We start from the raw sequence: 25709 nt of genomic DNA on the forward strand, positions 1-25709 counted from the left end.
TGAGCGTTGTTATAATTGAGATTGTTTAATTAATAAATCAATTTAAAAAACATATTGTTTATTGAACCCTCCAGAACATAAACCCTTCAGAACATAATAGAATATTTTTCATCCCATACGATAATTTCAAATCGAAGAAAATGACAAAGTCTGCAGATTTCCTTCCCAATTACTTAAATTGACTCTAGCGTAAGTGTGTAAGAAAATTTTTGTTTTTCTAATGCTGTTATTTCCGATTTTTCAATGGATTTATATTATTGCAAAACCGTTTGAATTCCCAGTATTAATATAGTATCAAACACTTCTAATAGCCATTGAAAATTATATTTTTATTAATCATCTGATCTGGCACCAGTTGAATAACATCGTCAATAATTTTTAACCTTTTTAAAAATATTAATTGGTTATTATCTTGATATAGGTTTATGAACTTAAAATAGTAAATCATCAAATATCGAATTAAATCATATAATATAAAATAATCCCTAAAGCAGATTTTTTTAATGAAATATTTTCTTGTATTTGTAATTTGATTTAAAAATTCATTGGAATGTCAAAAAATTCTGTCCAAAATCGTTCAGAAGCAAGCCACACCACAAATTAAAATATTTAATACTTGAAGTAATTTACCGTGCTTGAAAATAAAATTTTATTATTATTATGAATAATATTATTAACACCATTGATTTTTTTCAGATTTATGGATTCGTATGAACCAAAGCATCCCCAGTACGCTTATCTACCGTTTGGTGCAGGACCCAGAAACTGTCTCGGAATGCGGTTCGCTCTGCTAGAAATTAAGATGTGCATAAGCAATCTTCTCCGACATTTCAGACTAAAGCCGCACTCTACGACAAAGGTATGAATAAAAGTTCTGTATAAATCTATGAATATAAATCCGGAATAAAAATATGAAATAAATCCGAAATATGAATATAAATCCGAACTCCCAAACCAATAGAAATGGAAACTTGAAATTTAGCCGGAAATATTTTCTTAGGCAAATCTTGAGTTATCACTTAAAGAGAATTTTTCAAAATTTTTATTAATTACGATTAACTCCAAACTTTTATGCTTTTCAGCAATAACTTCATTGCATATAATTGTTCCAAAATTAATTTTATAACATCCTAAAAGTGAAAAAAAAATCAATAGCTTTATTTTCATTTTCTTACGAAGTGTTACGTAATTTTTATTATTTTTTCAAAATGCTTTCAAATATAATTCGAAAGATTACTTTCTAATGTTGTAATGAAATTGAAACCAGTTTTATGATTTCATTGAATCTTTCATTCACATGCTGCTTTGCTCGAAACATAGGTCGCTGGAATTTTCACCTTTGTCAATACTCATGATCATAATACATATATGCAATCATGTATGACATTTCATGATCATAATGAATAATGCACAGAAAAACAGACTGTAATTTCTTTTCATTTATTTATTGCCACACACGTGGTCTCCCGTTTCAATTCTGAACTATTTTCGTGACGTCACATCTACAATGCTACATCAGCGGCAGCAACGCTTTCAAATATGTAGTGGCCAGGCACATCATTTAACAAATTTTTTCCTGTATTAAATCTTTGATAAAAATATTGTTTTCTGTGGTCTAATCCTGATTGAAACTTATTGGTTGGTAATAATATTGATGATTAATGAAAATGTTGAGAACTTGACAATATGATAGACAATACAGAATTTATTGTTTTTACCTCTTTTTCTTTTTATGTTGTTTTTATTGCTTTTTCATGAAGAATTTTACTATTAAAATCAGTGAAATAGCACAAAAAATACATTTAATTTAACATTTTTTTTGGAATTGTATCGGTGACTAGATTTCTTAGGCGAAACGACAATACTGAATTGCGAATTTAAAATGAATCATTTTGGCTTAAAATTCAACTTCTGAGTCAAATCACTGGTTTATGAAAAAATGACAAGCATGAGACTTCTATAAGTTAAATGGGTTAAATATTTATCCCTAATTCTGATTTTACATATTACATGTTCTAAAGCTTTTCAAAAGGCACCAAAATAAAGAAAGCTTCCATCATTACGTCCAAAGAACAGAATGGTTATAATTAAATTTCGCCTATGAACATCATCCTACAATGCAAACGGAAGAACGGATTGCAGCGAAATTTGGTATATAGATTATAAGCGAGAGGCGCTAGTAGAATTTAAGAAAAAAAAATGTTCCAAACTGTCCACCAGAGGTGCTTTTTCCGTAAAAACATTAAATTTAGCAAAATAAATGACCAAAACGGAATGCAGAAACAATATTAACATTTATTGACTAATTTCTGATCACCTTGTCATCGAAACATAATAAGTAAAGGCAAGGAAAAAATAACAGTACGCTGTTTGGGGGGGGGGGGGGACATTTCAGGTTGCAGAAACAAGAACAGATTAGAACGAAATTACACAAGAGAAGCAGTTGTTAATCATGTCCAGGGCGATATAGAGAAAGGTGCTCCCTGTGACCACCCTCATTCGCCCGCAAAATTTATGACTTAATAGCTGTCTTGACGGCATCAACAAGCAATGATGTGACAGGTTTACTCCTATTGTCCCCGTCGCTTCAAATCTCCCAATCATGGCCCGAATACCTTTAGTAGACACTGGTCCACGTCGTAGATTCTTCAACAGAAGCATTCCCCTTGTTTCTGTAAAACAGATTCACCAATAACATACTTTCAACTAAAAAAAAAAAAAAAAAAAAAAAACGTTATTATTACAGCCTGAAACAACGACAAAAAAACCTAACAACGTCTGCAAACGTTTCATATCCCAACCCGTTTTGCATAAAACTTCCTCTTCTTCGCCAGCATGCAAATTTGGACATTTTTTCCCAAGAACTGACAGCTTTTCCCAGTTTTAAATTTTATTACTCACAATTCTTGTTCTGGATTGTTAATATGATTTCTGTACTCCGTTTTGGTCGTTTATTGTGATAAATTTAATGTTTTTCCGGAAGAGGTGCCTCTGGTGGCCATTTTGGAACTAATTTTTTTTTTTTTTTTTTTGAAATTCCGGGAGCACATCTCGTGTATAGTCTATATACCGAATTTCGTTGAAATCCGTTCATCCTAGATTTCATCACTAGATTTTCATCTATAAATATCAGAAGCTACTCACTGACTGCTTCATCAAAAAAAACTCCCAGTATCAAAGATTTGTAAATTACGATGTTGTAAGTGCTTTCCGAGCACAGACTTTTGAACACGCAATTTTTACTTTAGCCATTATTTCCTGTGCATAACGCATCATGCAATTGACAGAGAGTCAAAAATATTATCGTATAAATATAATCTGACTTTCTTTAAAATTGAAAGCAAAGAAATGATTTTTTTTAAATTAGCTGGATGAAAAGCATTTTATTTTTTCTCTGATTACTTTCATCACAATTTATAAACCTTTTGGATATAGTTGTTTTTTAATAAAATTCTCTCACTGGGTGGCAACTTTAAAATGAGGATGGAAAGCTTCCAGTATGATGGTTGTTTCTGTCCAGCCTGATGGGTACAAAAAGAAGCGGGTATTGGCTACCTCCCATCGATGATAGCACTTACTTCCCAAGGGAAGGGTTGTCACTTGTCCAATGATGGCCCTCCTTGTGCCTACGGTCGGATCCAAGTAATTAGTGAGTGATCTTAAGTTAAAATGACGATGTTGATAGACTGAATTCAGTGTATAAATTAATGTAAATTATGTTATTGATCAAAACTCGTTCTGAATTCTCTGCAAGGCAGACAGCATTGATCGAAACGTCGTTATTTCTTGCCTGTATTCATTCTTGAATAGCAGGTGCTAGAAGTAGTTTCAAAATTTTAATTAGATTTTACCTAAAATGAATCAAAATGCTAACATTTTTTATCAATCATTTTGTAAGATGTTATTGCAAACACACACACATTTTTTAACCACTTTAAAATTCAAAATATAAGTGATTCTAATTTTATTTCCGTAAAATTTTGTTTCTTTAATTTTAATAAATTTAAAATATTTAAGAATATTTTACCGCATGACTTTTCACTGTTTTAATTTTTTTGTTAATATTTACGTGCTTCTTGATGATGTTCAATTGAATTTCTTATTCCCTCCCTATCAAGGCTATAAAATTAAAATTTGAAAATTTTATAAATTTATTATAAATACTGTAGAATTATAAATTTAAAAATTAATTAAAGTTAGACGAATCAAAAGCCTAAAATGTTATTGTGTGACGGTGTTTTGTAGAAGAATTACTTTAAACCATTCATTCATTTGACTGATAACAAGTGCATTATTCTTTTCAGGTACCGCTGGAATATAAAAAAGGAATGATACTCCTTTCGATAACTGATCTTCCCCTCACTATGGAAAAAAGGACGGATGTGAGACAGTTATCTGTGATCTAAGACAAGAACAAAAGAATCAATTTAAATGACCTTAGAGCTTTTTTATTTTTACAAAAAATAAATGTTTATGTTTTTGTTTCCAACTTTCTTGCATGGATGAAATTAATAATTTAATTAATTTCATGATGATTTAAATTTTACTTCTTTGATTAAGCATGGCTATTTGTATACTTCATGTCGGACATGATGATCACTCTGATCCATGTTTTTTTTATCTACAATATAATAATCTATAATCTTCATAACGAAATAGCAAAAATATATTTATTTTGGGCAAATGAACCAATTTCCACAATATTGCATGATTCCAATCATTGACCTTGCAAATTGCCCTCTTTCCCCCAAGAATGTATAATTTTAAGAATATCATGAAATTAGAAAAAAAAGACAATGACATTCATTGCACCTATTTTGGATAATGTCACAATTTCGAACGGAATTTCATTCAACGCAATATATCCAATACTCTTTAATGATTTCAAAGGGAAAAACATAATAAGAATATGCCGGAGCAGTCTAAAAGATCCTTCTTCTAGCAAGACTTGAAAAATACTAAAATATTTGCTGATTTTTTACAATGTTTGAAAATGGATCTTAAATCTGGCAGTTGCTTTTTCAAGGAAAAATACTCGGTGTTTGAATTAAATACACTTTTATTCACTTATTTTGTGCGGTTCTGCTAGTGTGAGAATCAGCATACGTCCCGCTGGAAAATTTACTTTCTTAGAAAGTTTGTCTCAGTAACGCGTTCTGTCTTGACACCGCATAAACTGATTTTGCTTTTCTGCCGCTACAATCAAGTCTGTGTATTTACCTATCTTTTAAAATGAGAATTCCCAGATTCCCCAATGCTTGCTGCTATCTAAACACCTTTTCTCTTTCCTCGTTTTAAGTCATCGTGTTTATATGTATTTATTGAATTGACAAAATGTTTGTTCTGCGTTTGCTTTAGAAACCATCGTAATGTTTTTAGAGAAAGACTTAAAAGACGATTCAAATTCAAAGTAGTACTGAGATTCCATCTACACTATGGAGCGTGTTATAGTGGAGATTGCTATGGCAGATGGATTCAGTATGTAGGGAGAAATGCAGTTATTTTTGGTGTATCTTTGAATGAAACAGAAAAAAAATAACGAAACAGGAATCGCCATGGATCCTTCTAAAGCAACTCAGCAATCTAATTATTGTAGGCAATAAGTCCTTGTAGGAAATTTATCCTATTAGCACAAGACATTAAACGACTACTCCAAAATGTTATTGGATATTCTGAATGCTGGTTAATATCGGGTATACAGCTTAACAATCTTTTTGGGCATTTTGTGCTAGTAAAATATTATACAGACGAATGAAAAATATGCTTAGAACTTCGGTGTATATCACGCAATGCAGATTTTCCGTGGTGCAACTGTTGGAATCATGAGCATGTGAGCTTAATCGATATGGCATGAATGGCATGAAGGTGTATATGAGGAAAAGTTTGGTTTAAAGCAATTAATAGTAGTGTATCGAGGTATGAAAAAAAAAAAAACTTTGCGTCATGCACGCAGTAATCTAGTTTTTGTAGGCCATTGATACTTGAGGAACATTTACTTTCGAATGAAAAATGTGCATAGGACTGAGAATGCGTCAAGAAGAGCAGTTTTTTTTTTTTTTTTTTTTTTTTGTGTGTGTGTGTGTGTGTGTGTGATGCAGTGAATTTAAATATAAGCATGCGAACATAAACGACAAGCCAAGAAACAGGTTACGCATGAATGGTTTTGATTAATATAAAAATTATTGTATCATTAGGAAACTTCACTTCATAACATACACTCTGTATGCACAAATTCGATTGTAGTTGTCAGTTTGGCTAATATTTATTACTAAAAATAATTTATTAAATGAGTTGAAAAGACCGCCATGGTGTGACTCTTGTTTTTTTATTTACGTTCATTTAATATGCTGCAGCATTAATAACCACTTTTTATTAGGTATTTCTCAACATAAGCATCCATCTAACAGAAAAGAAAAGTTCTTTCTGCCATGTTGAATAATGTCCCTAAGTCACGGAAATACTTCCATTTTTGTGAACTTTATACAATCATATGAGTAACGGACATCACAAAATGCTTAAATTGTAATTTATTTGTTGAAAAAAGATAAAAATAATGATTTATCAACATCGTGATGATTTAACGTTACCAGAAATGCACGGATATTTAAAAACTGCAATGGCAAAAAAAGTTCAAAGAAAATTTTTAAATGAGATAGTTTTCTTGATGAATGAATTTTTAGTTTGATTGCCTGCAAATCTATGCCCAATTTATTGAAGTGTCCAGAGAATGCTGTAAAGACAACAACAATATTCATATGTTGTTTGTAAGAAGTAATGCTGAAATTGTATGAGAAAGTTAATGCTGAAACTAAGTACTCTGATGTAGTGAACAAAAACATCGAATATATGATAAAAATTCCGAATCTGGATCTTTCAACTTTGCCAGTGCTAATATCGTCCTTGTAAATTAATACTGCACCTAAGTATTTTGTTATTAATGGATGATGCATTGAATATGTAAGGAAGAATTCAGCTTTGGTACTCCCAGTTTTCAACCTCGAAAAGAAAAAATATGCAATCAAAGCTAAAAGGCTTATGTACATGTGTCAGTGTTATTTAGTGTATCTTTCAAAAAAAAAATACTTTAAATAATTTTTTGTACTTTTGTATATATGCTTTATGCTTTCAAATAAAATTTAAATTTTTATTTAAATAGTCGTTTTTGTTATACATTTGCTTTGAATATAGAGTTGTTCCAAATGTAATTTATAGAGAATTTTGTGCTGGATTATTCACTTTTAATGAAAGTGGAGGGAAAAAATGATTTAATATTTTTGAACACATTTATAATGTCACTTATAACTTCGAAGGTATTTTAAACCTAAACTTTGTATTCACAGGGTTATTTGATAGAACTGACTGACAATCTTGTTAATGACATACTTGTTTAAATTTTTTCTGATTTTAAAACAGAGACTTTTCACCAAATGACACTAACAGTTTTAATGAATTTTCCGGATTTATAGAATAATCTATTAATTTAATTTTTATTGGTTAGTAGAACTGTATACTTGAGAATAGTTCCAGCCAAAGTTCTCCAGAGAATTTCACATCAGGCATCACGAAAGTAGGAGTACCTAGGAATTTTGTCTGCATGCGTTCTTCATCTTTTCTGTCCATCAGGAAAAACCTTTGCTTCATTTTCTTTCGAAACATATCCTTTATCTCTCTTCTTTGAGTGGCAAACACATACCGCCCACAAGTAAGTAAGAAATCCAATCCACCAGAAAAACTGAGAAAGATAATAATGAGCTGAATAAACACAACATGATCTTCAGCTCGTATATTAGTGCCCACAATTAATGCCCCAAGAATTGCCATACATGAATAGAAATGGACATAAGATACAAAAAAAAGATGGCACAGAAAATATTTTAATGAGTTGTGCAGGATTGTTGATTGCTGCTTCACATTTTCAAATATCTCTATAGCTGTCCAGGACGTGACACCGATGTGATCTCTGTGGAGATCCCTGGATGGTTTGTAGTATCTCTCTTTCTTTCTTCCATCTTGTACTCATCCAACTGGTTAGATATCTCAGTGTTATAGGCAGCTGGGACACAGGATGGTGTTATGTTATGTCTGAGGACAGCGAATTCCAGCTGTGGACAACTTCTAACATTGTCTGCGATATCACCGATCCGTCTGACAAAGAATGCAAGCATAGTGAAAAATACAATAGATAAACCAGATTTGGCATACGTCGGATTTATAAAACTATGCAAGACATCTCTATCTGTGCAAGATTTCTCTATCAATTTTAGGTTGTTAATCCGAATTCTAACGTAAGAATTGATATGAATATCATATAAGTTGTGGAATCAATCTTTTTTTTTTAAAAAAACAGCTTGTCTTATTACGTCTACGGACGAGTATATGAAAGGTAAACTGTATGTTGAATTGAAAAGCAGCTTCTTAAATTTGGGGCAGACTAATGATCAATTCTTGAAAACAATTCGCAGAAGATCTGATGAATGTTCTGTTTTCTTTCTTGTGTTATACCAGATGAGAGTGCTCAAGAAATAAGAACTATCATGAAGCAGTAATAATTTCCATCGAAAAGTTCTTGCATGAATATAAATCATTGTCAATTGATATTTGCCAGAGCAAAAATACGAGAAAACACATCAAACAATATACTATTTTCAGATTCAGAAAACACATCCATTCAGCAAAACATAGCCATGAAAAACATACTTACTCGTGAAAGATTTCAAACATTGTTTAACTTTCCTATTTGTAGCCAAGCATCTCATGATATGTTCTTTTTAATTTATCTTGATCATACACGTTTTTTTCGGGCATAAATTAAAACACATCTGGCATCTCCATTCATTTCTTATCAGAAAGCATTTATCTATATCGAAGAAGTATCGATTTTATTTGTTAGAGAAACTGTTATTGTTAACATGTTTGTATATAAAAAAAAATCTAAAAAAACCAGCTTTATCACAGACGATCCCTTGCACTAATTACTTAAAATTTAATTAATTAAAATTACTGGGTGCAAATATTGATTTTTTTTGCAATCATAATACATTCGAAGTATCACTAAAATCATCCATCATTTTATTACCACACAAGTTTTTGTCCTGTTTAAAAAGATGACGAACCAGTCTTCTGAAAAAACCATTAAAACTAATTTTCCATCATTTTTAGCAGGCGAAAGTGAAATATGCGATTTCTTTCGTTAAAGTTTTAGCAAGATTTTGCTTTGCTTGTTTTCTTGAATCTCTTTAAATATTTTGGAGTCTTGAATCTCTTTAAATATTTCTTACGTCTCTTAAAAATATTTTGAACTCAAGCTGGAAAACTTAATCTATTTTTTTGCTATTATATTGGATTTTCAAAATATAATCTTAATTATAACTATCCTGTTTATGATATTCACACTTTTATTTACCATAGTGAAGTCAGATTGAAAAAATATTAAGAAGAACTTAAAAACAAAGCAAACTACTTATTTTCTTATTTCAAATAATATTGTACTTTTCTAGAACATGAAAAAAACTTTTATATAGAATTACCTGCTTAATACCTTCAATACACCTTCAAGAACTTAATCATCTAGCACTAAAAAATAGGTCAATTTATTGTTGATTAACAAAGAAAATTGTACATTTTTGAAAATCTAGTACAATAAGTTATTCAATGGAATCATATTTTTCAATGAGCATCAAATGCCATTAAGATGAAAATGTTCAACTATTTAGAAATGCAATTCATTCAAAATAATGATAAAAAATTTTAAGATTTATTTTCAAAGATAAATACATGTCCCTTTTAGAATTATTTAAAAGTACAAACATGACGTAAAAGTCATAATTTTGCTCCAACAAAGTTTTATTGAAAAAAAAGCAGTAACATAAGATATAAAATTCCTTGCATAATATGATATCACTATATACTCCACAATGATGTCATTACATGCTTATATGCCAAATGTGATAACTGGATTCTTTTGTTCAATTTGACATTATATTCGCTTTCTGTTTCAGCACCGGCCACTATATAAACAATAAAAAATTGTCGTCTACTATGGTTTTATTCTAATACACAAAAAGTGATTTAAGGTGCAAAAGTTGGGACAAATCAGCCATCGATTCCAAAACCACGTGGTGTAATTGATATTCAGAAAAATATTGCTATATTCCTGATTGTTAAATGATGCAGGAATCAAAGGTGACACTTTCAATCAGAAAAGATTTTTTTTCATTGTGCGAAATTACTAGTGCTGATTCCAAAACAGTATTCGAAATACTTCGCAAAGAAGCACTACCTTAACAAACAGAAATACGTCTTGCAAATAAGTCTGTAAATCCACATGGGATATTACTTGCTACTGGAATTTTAATACATGTACGAAAGAAGTGTATAACTAACTAGGAACGCAACTAAAATTAGAATGGTACTTCTTTTGAAATAAATAATATGGCAACCAGATAAGATAAAAACGGATCTGTCATTTAACCTTCTACCATAATCAATTTCATCTTCTCTTTCCTGAAGTAGCAATCTCTGTTCCACCTTCTTCTGAAACTCTGCTATAAATGCTTGCAACTCAACTGGCAGACCGCTCAGAATCCATAAATATGCCAGAAGGCTTAGGGCAGAGTAAGAAAAATTTAAAGAGGACCAAATTAAGTCGATCAAACTGTGTAATTCAATTAACCCTTTAAATTCAATACAGCAAGATAAGAAAGTGACCATGTAGAACAAAAAAAAAGTGAAGTAGAACGAATCCTGCAGTTTATTCAGAATGCCTCAATCTTCCGCTTGCGTCTGAAAAGATCAGCTTGTTTAGAGATGGTAAAATCTTCCGGCGAAACTTTCGAGATCTCACACGTCAAGTGTCGAATTTCGCAGCAAATCCGTCGACCCAGCAAGCAAAGAAAGAACAAAATTAGGGTAAACAATAAACGGTATAGAACATCACTGATAATGACTTGGAGAAGCAACAGCAGCATTATCATCTCAGGGGATTCAAAAAAGTTAAAAAATGTTAAAATCATTGAAACATTATAAAAAACTAAAAATATAGAAAAGAAATGACCAAAGCAAATTCCGTAGAAGAAAAAAGATGGTTTCTTCTTTACTACCCAGGGTCGAACTTATTGAAGCATTCGTAGAAGGGTGGATATGATCTTTTTCTTCAATCTCAATTCAACCAGGATCAATAATCCGCTGATGCAGTTGAACATGTAAATCCACACCTCTAGAGAAATAAAAAGATAGATCGCTATTAAAATTGCAGTGAAAACACCACAAAGAAATACTAGTAAAAAGATCGCCAAACCGGTGCGCTGAATTATCCTTCTTTTGAGAGTAGTTTCTGAATCTTCCAGAAGATCCATCCAGCAAAGCAAGTTCAGAAATACATTGGGTTCGTTTGCATATTTATGGTACCATTTGGTATTCTGTGCGTGACGTGTATTCCTGAACTGCTGTCTCTCGCCAGTCATCTGCTGAAGTATTGAATTGCTGCTTATTATTTTTAAAATAATAATTGAAATAGTAAATAGTAATAAATTATTTCTTTCACTCACTCCTCTAGTTGCTGTTTAAACAAAGACGAATTTAAGAAGATTTTTCAAAATTAATAATAAAAAAGAATCTATATGTTAGAATTTTCTTATCGTATAGCTTTACAACAATTTTTTCTAATTAAATATCATTTATGTTGAATAAAATCGTTCAAACTTTTTTTGATACCGATATATGGAATACTGGAAAAAGCTTCCGTTTGAACAACTTTGAGCAGCAGTAGAAAGATTGTGTTTTTAAATTACTTCATTTCAGTGGTTTAAAATATTTTATGATGTCTTAATAACAATTGATGGTTTAGTCATTATTCGTGAATTTTAAATTATATGTAAATGTAAAGCCAGATGGAAAAACAGAGTGTCAACTATTCAAATATTAAACATGTTTCCTAGACTTTGTTTTGCCTATTTTCGAAATATTAATGAGATTGGTACTATAAAAGACTATTTTCCTTTTCTATTAGTGGAAATTTATTTTTTTTATTCCCATTAATCATATGAGTAATACCGGAATATATTTTCATAATAAACAAGTGTCCAAACTGCATTGAACAGAGAAGAACTTTATTTCGACTGCCCTTCTTTATCATTGAAATAAATGCACGAATAAAAAGTTCAAATCAATCATTCTCAGCTGCATTCAAAACTTCTATTAAAAAAGAGACTCTTTAGTTTAAGATACTTTTAATGGATGTTTTAGAGACGTCATTAAAAATTTAGGCTCTTTTATAATATGATTCGTGATCATTCATTTCAGAATAAATCGTATTTATGGTGATAGCAATGCCTGTCGCATTAATAGGAATTATACTGATATGAAATTGAATTTGAAACTTAAAATCATCTGGACAATTAGTTCAATTCGCGCTTTTGAAAGCATATTAGTTTTAATTTAAATATTTTAATGATTGAAACAAACAAAATCTTTTACATTATAAAAGCAAATGTGATTTAAAATTTATAAATTTTATTGGAACCCAAAGTGTGGATGTTGCAAAATGGCATAAAAACTATTCGCACTACCTTTAGGTATATTCATATTAGTTCACATTAGTATAGGTGTTTAGATTAAAGGTAAGTAAATGGTGTATGTGCTGAAATTAAATGCAAAAAATTCAAACAATTGCGCACAATGGCGACCTCTTTAGGCAATTTTTTGAACTTCTAGGAGAATTGCAACAAACTTCATTATAACAGCATTGCTCATTTGGTACTTGATCAAACAAAATAAATTCCTTTTACACAGAGTAGATGATAGTCGAGTAACAGTAACCAATTCCTTTTAAAAGAAATATGATACTTCCAAATTTATTAAATGACTGTATAAATAAAGTTCCTTTCTCTTTAATAAAAACAATGTCAAAAGATGAACTTTTTAGTTCAATCTCTCCGTCAGTCCATACACAAGTACAATATATAATTTTTTACATCCGAGTGTTTCTAAAAAGTAACCAATCTTTTTAAACAGAAATATGATATTTCCAAATTTATTAAATGACTGCATAAATAAAGTTACTTTCTTTTCAATAAAAACAATGTCAAGAGATGAACATTTTAATTCAAACTCCCGTCAGTCCATCACACAAGGACAAGATAACATTTAAAAATTTGTTTATGCATGAAGTACTTTAAGAGAAACTGTCGCAATCATCGAAAAATTCGATTTCCAAATTCTGAAAAATTCTCACGTTTCAAATCCAAATTCCTGAATGAAAAAAATACATTTTTCAAAAATTATATATGGTTGTCTGTGAATTTGAGAACTCTAACATTTTTTTAAGCGAAATGGATAAAATTTGTAATATGGACTTTACACCAAATTTGTAGATTTTTCTCCAATAACGCATGAAATCTTTTCAAAAGAAATCTGTCTCTATGTGTGTGTATATAATTACAAAACGAAAAGAGCTAGATGAATAACATTTGGTGCACAAATTTATAATATAATCTGCAAATAAGTCTCAAATTTGGAGCTAAATCCACCAAGTGATTGGTGGTCTTATTGAGGTCTATATTTTCTTATGAATGTAAATACAATAATTCAAAGAGGCTGTAACTTAAATAAGTGAAATTGATATGCGACCTTCCCACTTTAATCATACCTGTATGGAAAACCCGACAGAGAACTAATATACTATAGTCTTGTGTTAGCGAAAATTCTCTAAAGGCACGGTAAAATGATTCTGTAAAATAGGTTATACTCAAGTCAAAGATCGAATTTCCATAATTATTTTCCAATAAAGATATGAATTTTAAAAAATGCAGTTCATTTTACAACGAAATGCATATCTCTCATGAGTGAAAATAAAAATCTGAGTACTCGTGGGTTCATGGTCTTTCTCAAAATCTACAATTTCTATGTTAAGGGAGGGAGATATTATCTTTATTATATGAAAGAAAATTTGGGGTTATTTTTTTTATTAGTTATGACTTGTTACTAATTTTCTTAAGTCATTAACCAAAGAAGGCCGTGCTTATAAGATCGGTGAAATGGTACAATTCGAAAGGACGAATTCGGAATGATGAATGATCCAGTATAAATTCATTTATTTTGGAATTTTAGGATCATAAATATTTTAATCCCTACTTTAATTTTAAACTCTTTAAATATTTCTTTATCTGTTATAGTTAATTTGTATTTTCGTTTTAAATTTTAAATTTTTAAATAACAAAAACAATTGTATCATTTAATTAAAAATTTCAGATAATTTCACAAAAGTTTCTTGTTGATTCTTCTGTTTTATTACTTCAAAAGTCTATTTTTTCAGCACAGTATTTTTAGATACAATTTTTATAAAGATTGCAAAAGACATAAGATGAAAAACTTTCGAAAAACGTGATAATATTTTCTACGAAAATGCAAATACAAAGGACATTGAAAGTTATAATATGCTTTTGATTCATGCCAATTTTGACTCCACACCAATAGACATATCCTGTTCCATTAGATTGTTTCTATCATTATAAATATAGGGTGCCCCAAAATTAATACAAGATTTGAATTTTCCACTATTCGTGCAGTAAAATATTTGCAACCCTATTAAAAACCATTTGATAGCTGAAAGTTTAGGGTTAGTATAAATGGAGCTTTACACGATAGAACAAAGTGTTTTGATAGTTTGAACAATATTTCAAAAATAATGAAAGTCTGAAGGCCATAATTCGGGAATTTGAGAACTGGCCACCTAGATCGTGAGATTTAACATCATTGGATTTCTTATTATGGGTTTATTTGAAGTCAAAGTTCTATGTCCAACAAACTCAAAAGTGCGCATGCATTGATGGAGGAAATTCAATGATGCATTAACTAAATTCAGCCACATTTATGCAAAGTGGTCATGCAAAATTTCGACAAAAAAAGTGCGTATGTGCCAGCAAAGCTATGGAGACCAATTGCCATATGTGTTATTCCATACATAACCCTATCCCGTGTTCTTCATGATTTAATAAAAATATAACAATTTTAAGGGGAAAAAACTGTGTATTTTTTATTTAATTCAAATCTCAGGTTATCGTGTAACACTCCAACACTCCATTAACTCTAAACTATTAGTTGCCAAATTTTTTACCTACACTTTGCTGTACGAATTTTTGCCTACACTTTACTGCACGAATGGTGGCAAATTTAAATCTTGCGTTAATTTTGAGACACCATTTATTTGTTTGAGGGACATGGCCTTTCCTCCTAACCGTGAAAAGATGTCAGTTATATGATGAACAGTCAATTCTAATGGCAATTATCTGAATCTGAGAGGAGATTTTGTTGAAAAATGAGATATTAATGTGCAAAATGTAATGTAATAAATATATAAAAAATTAAAATCAAAACTTTCACATGTATTGATCACCTAATTAATTAATTGTTCGAAATACTAGAAAATTACTTGCAATAGACGGGATCTTTCAGTTATGATGGAATTCAAGCAAAAACTTTTATTATTTCCATTTGTAACATTTTTAACACTGATTTGATTAAATAATTGGAAAAATTTTGTTAGAGCTTGTGTATTTTTTTGAAGAAGTTTGTTTTTCAGAGGTAAAATGGAGTAACAAGATTCTCAACTGAGTACATTTCTGACAAATAACAGAGGATATTACATTTTACATTGGATGCATACTATTGATATTTTTATGCTTGATTAAAATAAGTGTGTTAGTTATGATGGATGCTCCCAAGGCTAGTAAGAAATTTCTTTTGAAATATAAAATGCCGCAACCCGATGATACAAAATTTGACCTGTCATTTAACTTTTTGCCTAAAATTTATTCTTTTATAGCTACTAACTCTCAATCGGCAAAGTGCTGAGAATCTATAAATTTCGCATTAGATGGAACACAGAACATGAAAATTAAAATCGAACGAAGTTAACAAGAGCCAATCATCTTTTAAATACATTTATTTTTATTAACTTTCCAATATGAGTACAGAAAAAATAGAAATTGACCATACACAACAAAAATGCTGAGAAATAAAACAAATTTTGCAGTTCATTGAGAAGGCCGCCAATTTTTTGTTTAGAAATTGTCAATTCTTCTGGTCCATCTCTTAAGTCAATCGACCAATTTCGCAGCATGTTGTTGGCACAAGAAGCCAAAAAAAAAACGATAAATCTATGTTAGGAAGTAAAGGATATAAAACACTGTGAGTATTTGAGAAATGCTATTAATATTTGAATAACATGAATGTTATGTAAAGGTATGCTGAAAACTTTGCCACTGAAGTTTTGTAACTAGAACACTACTCCTAAATTTTGGAAATAACATGAAATAAGTAGATTCCATAGAAGAAAATAATGATTCTCTTCTTTTCTACGTAGGGTTGAATTTCTTGAAGTTTTTGCAAAAGAATGAACATGACCCCCTCCCTTTCCTGTATCATTTCTAGGGGCATGAATAACTCGCAGAAGTAATTAAACATGTCAATTAGCGATTAATGGAATCAAGTAGAATCGATGATTGCATTTAAAACTGTAATGAGAGAAACACGGAGAAATATCGATCAAAAGATATTTAAAGCGATGCGTTAAGTTACTCATTTTCTAAGAGTTGAGTCCGAATCTTCCAGCAGACCCAGCCAGCAAAGAAGAATAGAAATACATTTAAATCTTTGGCAAATTTGAGGCAACATTTATTCTTCTACTCTTCGAGAGTATTCCTTAACTGCCCTCTCTTACAAATAATATTCTATTTCTGTTATAAATGAATCAATTCTGTCAAGTTTTTTTTAAAAAAATGTTTTTAGTGATTTGTACATGCTGGATTAAGAGATGCAAGAATTAAGATAGGGAATTTCAATCTGAAAAAAAAATTTTTTGCATTATGTGAAATTACTAGAGCTGATTTCATAGCCGTACTCGAGAATTTTCAGTGAAGCATGTCTTGCAGAGGCAAAATGCTCTAATAAACAGAATATTCTAGAAAATTAATTTCTGAATCCACAGGGGATATTCTTTGCTGTCGATATTTTAATGCTTGTGCAAAAAAGACAATAAATCACAATGAAAGTCACTAGTATTAGAATGGAACTGTATGGTAAATAAGTGGTAAATATATGGAAATATATGGTAAATAAGTAATAAATATATGGTAAATATATGGAAATATATAGTAAATAAGTTTGTGATACCACATAGCATATTACTTGCGACCGAGATTTTAATGCCTGTACAAAAGAAGTGAATAAATCACAATGAACGCTGCTAAAATAAGAATGGAACTTCTCTTAAAAAATATAATATCGCACCCTGATAAAACACAAACGGGTCTGTCATTTAGCCTTCTGCCAAAATCGACTTTATCTTCGCTACCCTGAAGTATCAATCTCTGTTCTACCTTTAGCTGAAACCCAGTTATAAATGTCTGCAAATCAATAGGCAGGCCACCAAAAATCCATAAACACACCAGAAGACTTAAGGCAGAATAAGAAAGATTTAAAAAAAGGCAAACTACCACGAGGAAACTATTTTTTTCTAGGTTTGTATCTACTAACCATAAAATTTTCACACAGCAAGAAATGAAATTGTTCAAGCAGAACACAAAAGATATGAAATAAAATAAATCCTGTAGCTTATTGAGAATGTCCTCCAGCTTTTGATAGCGATTTAGAAAATCTGCTTGTTTAGAGATAGTGAAATCTGTTGGCAAAACTATTGAGATCTCACACGACAAATGGCGAATTTCGAAGGAAATCCGTCGGCATAGCAGGCAAAGAAAGAACAAAACGAAGGTCGAAAATAAGAGATATAAAACACTATTAGCAATGACAGTGAGAAATACCAACACTAAATTGAAATAAAAATTGGTTTCTATGTAATATTCAATGCGTCTAAAAATATGAAATGAGAGTAAAAATATAGAAATGAAATGAACAAAGCAGATTCCATAGAAGTAAAATGATGTTTTTATGCTTTCTGCGTAGGGCCGAACTTCTTGAAGCATTTGTAGAACACTGGATATCACCTTCTTCTTCAGTCTCATTTCGGACAGCATCAGTAATCCACTGATGCTATTGAACATGTAAATTGGCAACTGTTTCGACGTGGACTCATAGATCGCATTTAAGACAGTAAAGATAGCACCGCCTAGAAATGTTAATAAAGACATCACCAAAACCATGCGATGCGCTACCTTTCGCTTGAGAGTATTCTTAGTATCTTCCAGAAGATCCATCCAGCAAAGCAGGTTTAGAAATACATTCGGTTTATTTGCATATTTGTGGTACCATTTGGTATTCCGTACGTGGTACGTATTCCTGGTCTGCTCCCTCTCGCCAATCATGTTCTCACCAATTTGTATCAAATGCTATATAGATTTCTGACAATTATTTCATTAATACTTTTAGAGCTCCTTTGTTGAATATTCGCAAATGCCGAATTTTTCTGTAAAATGAATTGCTGACAGAGTAACTTATACAATCTGTAATTCCACAAATGTTATATTTACATACCTTATGAAATACATACATAACTTGTGTGTTACCTTTTTTAAATTAAAATATGCTGTTCCTTCTTCAGATATTGGAATTATTCAATATTAATAAATAATTTTATACATTTTTAAATTAAAAATGATCAATAAAATTTATATGCTCTCAATTTACCATGCTATAGTTTAAAAATAATCGCTTTATTTGCCGCTTAACAATGGTTGTATTGTAGAATCTACGATTTGCCATTCTAAACAAGCACATTTAATGAATTATAAAATCATTTTCGTAACAGTTACTCTAGTTTGAAGCTTTCGATATCTTTACGTGCAGTTGAGGAAACGTGAGTCAATTGTTCAAATATTAAAATGTTTAATAGATTTTACATTATCAGTATTCGGAACATTAATGAGATTGGTTCCATAAGAAATAGTCTTCCTTTTCTATTAGTGGAAAATCAGTTTATATTCGCAGTAATCATATGAGTAATAAATGAATATATTTTTTTAATGGTCAAATGTCCAATGTCTTTGAATACGAACTTCGGCTTGACTGAATAATTGATTTTTACCTCTTTATTACTGAAATGAAAAATGAAATGATTACATTTCATTCGTGAAATGATTACACGAAAGAAAAATTCAAATCAATTATTCCGAGCAACATTACAAAGTTCTAATAAAAAAAGTTTATTTTGTTTAGGATATCTTAAATGTATATTTTAGAGACTCCATTAAAAATTCAAGCAGTGTTATAATGTGATGCGTAGTTCATTTAAAAATGAAAATAAATCCTATTTATGTTGATAGCATTGCATGTCACATTAATATGAATTATATTGAAAGAAATTCAATTTGAATCGTTAAATCATCCGCATAATTAAATAAATGCGTGTTTTTAAAAACATATTAATTTTTATTTAGATATTTTATAGAAAAAAAAGCATATAAAATCTTTTTTTCGTTTAAAACAAATGAGGGCTAACATTTATAAAATTTATTTGGAGCGAAGTGAAAATGTTGAAAAATTATTGACACGGGTTTTAGGAACATTCGCACTCCCGAAGGTGTTTAGAATAACTGAGATGACTGAAAAATATTTCATTATAAATCATTAAGGGAAAAAAAGTAGTAAGGAATTTAAGTGCTGAAAGTGAAAAAGGTAAAGAATTTAAAAATATTGCACACAGAAACAACCTCATTATACGGTCATTTGAAAATATGGAAAATCACCATGTACTTCATTATAAAAAATTTAACACTTGATTAACTAAAATAAATTGCTTTTACATAAGATAGATGACATTCCAATGTTTCTAAAGAGTAAAGAATTTTTTTTAAAAGTTATATGCCACTTTCAAATCTATAAAATTACACTATATATCTAAAGATTGCTTTTTCTTCGATAATAACAATGTTAGTGGATGGACTTTGGAGTTCAAAATTCCGTCAGGCGATCGTATATTGGTAAAATATCATTTTTTCCCACTTTTTCGTGTTTGAAATATGGGAAGAAAAACTGTTGTAATGGGCAAATAATTCGAACTCCATATCTTGAAGAATTTCCGCATTTCAAATCTCCTTCAAATCCAAAAAACATTTTTTTTTAAATTATATATTTCTTCATCCATCTCTCTGTGAACACGAGAAATCAAACACTTTTTAAGCAAGAGGATAAAATTTGTCATACGAGAAAAATCACCCTAAAAATGCAGAGCTATGCCGCGTTAAAAATCCATTAATCTGTGTCCTATTTTCGGGAACTTTTGAAACGCAGTCGAAGACAAATATCTTTAGACAACCTTTTTTTTTTGTAAAAAATATTATGCAGTAGAAATAATAAATTACATAATTATTAATTTGTTTGAGTATTATTATTTTTTTTGTTTGTAATGCAACGCAATGTCCTATTTTACATAGATTCCGATGGAAAAATTGTTTTGCGTAACGAGTGTTTTGCATTAAAATTACGATTCGGAAACGGATTATGATAATTAAGTGAGGTTCCACTTTAATTGTCGTTTAATCATTCATCATATTTCCATGCGTCCACTTTTGTACAAAATATTATTGAACCAGATATTCTGTGTTTATAAATAGTTCTACAGAGAGAACTTGTTGAGACATACAAGAATCCGACCAGTCACATTTGATAAAGTAAAAATTTTATCCTAATAATATACAACATAATTCATAAAATATGAAGTGATTACTTGCTTATTTGATTTGAATACTAAGAAAATGAATATTTTTAATTAATACTCTATGATATGATGATGTTTTATGTTCTTATCATCTATGTGTCGGTAATTAACAGAGCAGTAAACGTAAAAACTGTTCCTAATAAAGTCAAAATAGAACTCCTTTGTAAATAGACGATTCCACAACCAGACATCATAAAGCTTGGTTTGTCCATCAGTTCTTTCTGAAAATATTCTTCATTTTCTTTGCCAAACAAAAAAAATCGTTCTCTCTTTTTCCTTCGAAAGGCATCCTTCAACTGATTTTCTGCAAGTGGCAATCCTCCGGCAGTCCACAAGCAAGCCAAAAGGCCAACGGATGAATTCAGGAACAACAAGAGAAGTCTAGAAAGAAAGAAATAATCCGTATAGAAAAAATCAGCATTGTAAATTAAATCCCCCAAGACAGCAATAGAAGAACAGAAATGCGCAGCTAATATCAAAAAGGAGGGAACAGAGAAAACTTCCTGTGTGAGTTGCAACAAGTCCTCGATTCTTGTTTCTTGAACAAAAATATTTACTTGTTTAGCTGGAGTGAAATTTCGAGCACTGCACTTCAAGATATTTTGAGCTAATTCGTTAATTTGGCGGCAAAAATTCCGACACAGGAAACAATATAATAGGACTACTAAATTTACACTGGTAGGGTATATGAAAAACCATAAAGAAGATCTCACAAAAATGAATATAATTCCAGAAGTTGAAGTCACGTTGAAACCATATATACTAAAAGGTGTTTCTTTGTGTAACACAACACGCTGAACCACTTTGAGACCTGAGAATAAGAAAGGTACACAACAAGTAACGCAAAAGAAAATCGCTTCTTTCCATGTAAAGATCATTTTTTGAGTCTTTGAGAGAATTCTCAACAAGCTTTTTAGATTGCATCTCCTACGTCTCATGCTGAACCAAATGAATACGCTGAGAATATCACAGCTGAGATAAGGCAGTGTCATTTTTAAATAAAAGGCATCTTCTAAACTTTTCAAACCCAGCACCAAGCTATCTATGGTTGCAAGGATGAAGATAAAAGAAATTACATGAAAGGTGATGTTCTTTTCTGAATCCGATAGCAGTCCAGTGCAACGAAAATATCTCAAAAAATGACTAAAAGTGCCATTAATTGGACACTTCTTCCGATGTGGCATCACTAATGAATTAAAAACATGAATTTTACTCCTAAATAAAGGTGAACGTTTCATCCTCTAACAGAAAATTTACCTTCTTATTGCCTGTTTAGAAAAAAAGTCATCGTAAAAGTTTTGACTTAAAGAGAAAATGCTGTTGTTTTTGGTCCATTAAAGAGTGCAAGTTCTTAGAGAAACATAAACACTGGCCGGTAAGAAATAAATAAAGCTCCAAATATCAGGAGTTAATTTAATGAGGTGTAAACACAGAATAATTTTATGGCTATAAAATAAACAAGAATCTGTATATGTAAAGCAGGCCAATGAAGTAAAAATTATTTAACGTGTAAGACTACTTCATGCGATCAGTAAATATTAGCAATCGTTCCCTCATCAACATTTGAAAGACATCCTGCAACTGGTGGAGGTTTCAAATAGTTTTTGATGTCCTACTAATAATTGATTGTTCAATAGTTATTCATGAATTTTAAATTATATGCAAATGTAAAGTCAGATGGAAAAACAGTGCGTCAATTATTCAAATTTTAACAGTTTCCTAGTTTTTGCTTTGTCGATTTTCGGCATGTTATTGAGATTAGTTCTATAAGAGAATATCTTCTTTCTCCATTGGTGGAAAGTTAGTTTTATTCACATTAATCATATGAGTCATAACTGAATATATTTTCATAATAATCAAACTTCAAAAGTGCATTGAGCTAAAAGTAGCTTCATTTCGAATAAATACTAGTTTTAACCCTTTATCGATGAAATGAATGTTGGAAAATAAGTTCAAATGAATGCTACATTATGAAGTTCTATTTAAAAAAGAGGATCTTTTATTTAAAATACTTGGAATGTATATTTTAGATATTTCATTAAAATCTGAAGAGTGTTATAACGTGATGTGCGATCATTCGTTTCAAAATAACTCCTATTTATGTTGATAGCATTGCATGTCACAATATTATGAATTATACTGAAAGAAATTAAATTTGAAACTTTAAAATCATCTGCATACTTAAATAAATTTGTGTTTTTAAAAACATACCAGTTTTGATTTACATATTTTATTGAAAAAAATAAACAAAATTGTTTTTATTGAAATCAAGCGAGGGCTAAAATTTATAAACTTCATCCGGGTCAAAATGAAAATATTTGGAAATAATCGCACTGATCTATGGAATATTCGCACTGTTTTGAATCACTGAAAATACTAACAGACATTTTATTATAGAGTATGAAGGGATAAAATTGGTAAACAATGGAAGTGCTGAAAGTGAAAAATGTAAAGAATGGAAAAATTTTGCGCACAATAAGAATGATGTTTAGATAAATATTTGAGTTCAAACATTTTGTCAGTCCATGGCATATCGACAAAATCACTTTTTTTCGTATTTGAAATATAGAAACTATTTAAAGGGCAAATAATTGGATCTTAATATTTTGATGAGTTTCCAAGTTTCAGAGCTTACTAGATCCAAAAAACACATTTTTTAATTATGTGTGTCTTTCTCTCTGTCTGTCTATGAATATTGCTGCATTGAAGAAAGACAGTCGAATCACCATGGTCGAATGGTCATGGCACTGCTATCATGATCAAGAGCCTGGGTTCGAATCTCTCTAGAGACAATGCTATTAATAGTATATGTAAATACTTAATTTCTTGTTTTGATGTTTTCCTTTATTTCATGTTCCATAAGATACTGAACTTTTCTTTAGTTTACCAGACAAGTGTTCTATACTTTTCTTACTGGCTCCAGAAGAGTATTCTGGAACTTTCTCTGCTTGTATAAAAGCAGAAGATTTGTCAGTTACTGTATTCTGAGTTCAGTTAATAGATTGGTTTAACTCTACCTCTTGTTTGTGTCATTGAGTTCTATACCATAGTAAATATGTCACAATATGAACACTCAAACACGTTTTAAGTTAGGCGGTTGAAATTTCGTACATGGACTTCACACGGAATGTGTAGATTCCTCTCAAATTATGAATGAAATCAATTCAGAGGAAATCTGCCACTCCTGTTGTGTCAGTATATTTACAAAATGAAAAAGGACTGGAAGGATAATATTTGGTGCAGAAATTTATCATCTAAGCTGTGGCTCCGTTTCAAATTTGTATCGGAACCCGACAAGTGATCGACCGTCTGACGATCTGAACTTTCTCATTAATGTAAATGCGATGATTCAATAACGCAGTAACTTAAATAAAAAGTTTGGTGTGTGATCATGCGATTGTAATCGTAGTTCTATATCAATTTTAGTTTGAACCTTGTCTTGCGTTTGATTCTTCTACCTGTCTATATTCGATTTTCTTGTACCTGTGTCGGCGATTATTTGCCAAAGCCACGATAGATTGATTCGGTGAAAAATTTTAGACTGATTTAGAAAATTGAATTTCCATAATTATTTCCCCTTAATCATATGCATTTAATATATATGTACAGTACATTTCACGACAGCAGAAATGAAGCTTTCATGCCATAAAAGAAAAATCTGTGAACTCGTGCCGTTCATGGCTTTTTCGAAGTTCTACAAATTCTATATTGGAGGAAGGAAGTTGATTAGTTGATAGTTTGGTGCAAAGCCAAATTTGACCATACTATATCAAACATACGACACTGTATTAACCTTGTAAATGAGATGTAAATTATTTTAAAGTATTGGCAATTGATATAAAAACATGGAAAAGGTTTTAAAAAACTGATTAGCACAAAAGTAAAATGAAGAATCTCAGCTAATACAATTGCGCAATCAAATATGAGGAAATTTTTATAACTAAAGTTAGTTTTTCCCAGAATTAAATTATAAAGAGTAAAAATGTCAAAGAAGACAAAGAAATTGGTATTTGGAATATTTCTAAATGTTTTGTTAGAATAAAAGGGAAAACGTAGCAAGCACAGACAAGCAAAAATTATACATTTTTTAGTTCGTTGGAAGAATATATTGAAGCTTTTGTTTTGTTGCTATAGGAGTAGGGGGAGGAGGTGTATTAACATTTGAAGATGTCTCCTCTACGTCCTCACTAATGCTGTATTCCAGGATGTCCTCCGAAGCATTCAAAATTCTCATTTCTTCATCTTCTTCCAAAACTTCAGCCCCCCTTATTATAGGAGCATTTTGAGAGTCTGGATCATTAATTATTAACATGAGAAATACCTTTATCAGTAACTGTTATTTTATTCATTGGAAATTTAGAGGAAGGGTTAGCCTGTTGGGAAATCGTATTTGAAATTTGTTTGAGTGAAGTTTTCCGAAACTTAGAAACGTATTTATTATCTGAACTGAGTTGGATGCTGCACCACTATGCGCAGTTTTATAAAATTCTGATGTTTTATCCACCTTTTAGGGCAAATTATTGCTAATGTTCACGTAATTTTTTTTTCAGTTTCTTTTTCTTTCTTAATTCTCTTTCTTGAACTCTTCAGCAGATTTAGAGCAGGTTTCGCAAGTTCTTGCATAGCTAATCTCATGTGACGGCAAACGGGTTTTGACATTTCGCTTTGCTTCTGCGTACGTTATTTGTTTCATCACTTTTTCTGAGATGACTTCCTTTTCAAATATCTGAGTGGGGTATGAACGAGAAAAAGAAGTATGAGGACCTTTGCAATTTGTGCACTTTTCAACCGCAGTACAAGCACAATTTTATGGCTTACTTCCGCACAAGGGGCACAAGTAAGAGTCCCACGGCAAGAAACTATAGAGTAGTTGGCATTTAAAACATCGTAAGAGTTTCGAAATATAATGCTGACTGGCCGGTTTCATGGAATCTGCTTTTATAGATTGTGGTGTTTTGCAGACATGAAATGTGAACTCTAAATGTTTACTGTCAAACAATTGTCATCTTTTCGTATCGTAAAATATCGGACATTAGTT

The 25709-nt window shown here is 30.7% G+C and overlaps 1 protein-coding gene across 1 annotated transcript in view; it reads left to right on the top strand.

Moving 5' to 3' along the window:
• The window catches only part of LOC129964235 (cytochrome P450 3A21-like), a 49446-nt gene extending 44957 nt beyond the window's left edge, over positions 1-4489 (top strand). Inside the window, exons 13-14 of the mRNA XM_056078966.1 lie at positions 697-859; positions 4305-4489. Coding sequence (XP_055934941.1) covers positions 697-859; positions 4305-4406 — 265 coding nt within the window. The 3' untranslated portion in view covers positions 4407-4489. The remainder of the gene's footprint in view (positions 1-696; positions 860-4304) is intronic.
• Positions 4490-25709: the final 21220 nt, after the last annotated feature.

This window comes from Argiope bruennichi, chromosome 3, assembly GCF_947563725.1.
Source record: "Argiope bruennichi chromosome 3, qqArgBrue1.1, whole genome shotgun sequence".
NCBI lineage: Eukaryota > Metazoa > Arthropoda > Arachnida > Araneae > Araneidae > Argiope > Argiope bruennichi.